We start from the raw sequence: 1,579 nt of genomic DNA on the forward strand, positions 1-1,579 counted from the left end.
GGAACCCGAGAACCGGCAGGAAGTTTCCAGACGGTACAGAAAGCCCAGGGGATAGGGGGTCGGTGTTTGGGCTTACACTAAAAGGCCTCCCCTAGTCCCTTTCAATCCTTAACGGTTAGACAGCTTTTCAAACACTTGTATGTACTTAGAAATAGTTGAACTTTATTTTTACATGATTCCCGTTAACTGTACTTTGAATAATTGGAATAACTTGAAGACCTGGGTTAAGATTTGTAGACGCTCTAGGGGAAAAGTTAAGCAAATTCCCATGTGGTGGGGCAGTAAAGTACTAAGTAGAAATCGTTTTCCAGCTTGTTTCTGTTCAGAAAGTACAAGGTCGTTAATGGCATTTTCTCCCGCTTCTCCCTCCTGTTGTTCTTTTCTATTGTACATGCTGAAATTTCATTCTTTGAGCTGTTGGTATTGGATGGAAACGCAAAAGTTTGGTAAATTTTTTTTAATAAGGTAGATTTATGTTTTAAGTCAGTGCCTTAAGTCAGGTGGATTTACAATGTTCTGTGCTTGTGAATTTTAATCTTTGGATTATAGTTTCTTATAAAACATTTCTCTTCAACGGGCTGGAGATGGCTCAGTGATTAGGAGCACTGGCTTACTCTTACAGAGGACACAGGTTCAAGTTCCAGCACCCATATGGTGGCTCCCTAACATCTGTAACTCCAGCACCAGGGGATTCTAATGCCCTCCTCTGGCCTCCACTGGTACTGCACACATGTGACACAGGCAAACATCAGTACACATAACAAAAGAAAAGAAAAATAATGTTAAAGTTTTTCCTCAAAACTAAAACCTACTGTGTGTGTGTGTGTGTGTGTGTGTGTGTGTGTGTTGTGACAGTTGGAGGCACTGTGTGTTCTGCTTTTTACTTTTCAGTGAAAACCAGACAGTGTTACTGGGCTTGCGGTTTTGTTTTCTTTGAAAAATCTTGCTTTGACACTGGCCTGGCATTTGGTGGTGAGTGACTTGGGGAAATGAGAGATGGCCAATAGTGAACGAATGGCTCTCAGCTGAAGCTGTTTATTGGCCACTCGCCTTCTTATAATGTTTGTAGGCTTGCTGTTGTCTGCCATTGACTGCTGCTGATAAATATATTTGATTTCATTGACCACGAGAGAATGCTGAAGTAGTCCACAACAATTTTGAAGTTACTTTGTTAAATTTAAATATGTGAAGTAACTATCCAGCAGTAGCTCTTTTTAAAGCATTTGACTGGTAATTCTCTTTCAGAAATTCATATCTACACCACTGAGAAGGCCAGGCATGCTTGTACCAAAACCAAGTGTTTCTCCCCCTGACGTGTCAAATTTATCCATAAAGAATGATCAAGGTAGAGTATTCCTAAAATATTATGCTTAAATTTGGATGACATATTGGGCAATCAGAAAGGCCTTCTATGTAGTGGGGGAAGATGGCTCAGTCAATAAAGTATTTGTCGTGTAAACGTGAGGACCGGCTCCCGTATGAAAAGTGAGGTGTGAGCCGGGCGATGGTGGTGCATGCCTTTAATCCCAGCACTCGGGAGGCAGAGGCAGGCGGATCTCTGTGAGTTCGAGACCAGCCT

General features: G+C 41.8%; 1 protein-coding gene across 1 annotated transcript in view; it reads left to right on the forward strand.

Annotated features, from left to right (window-relative positions):
• Window positions 1-1,579, forward strand: part of Mael (maelstrom spermatogenic transposon silencer) — a 27,704-nt gene that overhangs the window by 530 nt on the left and 25,595 nt on the right. Inside the window, exon 3 of the mRNA XM_005370091.2 lies at window positions 1,246-1,345. Coding sequence (XP_005370148.1) covers window positions 1,246-1,345 — 100 coding nt within the window. The remainder of the gene's footprint in view (window positions 1-1,245; window positions 1,346-1,579) is intronic.

Source organism: Microtus ochrogaster, unplaced genomic scaffold, assembly GCF_000317375.1.
Source record: "Microtus ochrogaster isolate Prairie Vole_2 unplaced genomic scaffold, MicOch1.0 UNK70, whole genome shotgun sequence".
NCBI lineage: Eukaryota > Metazoa > Chordata > Mammalia > Rodentia > Cricetidae > Microtus > Microtus ochrogaster.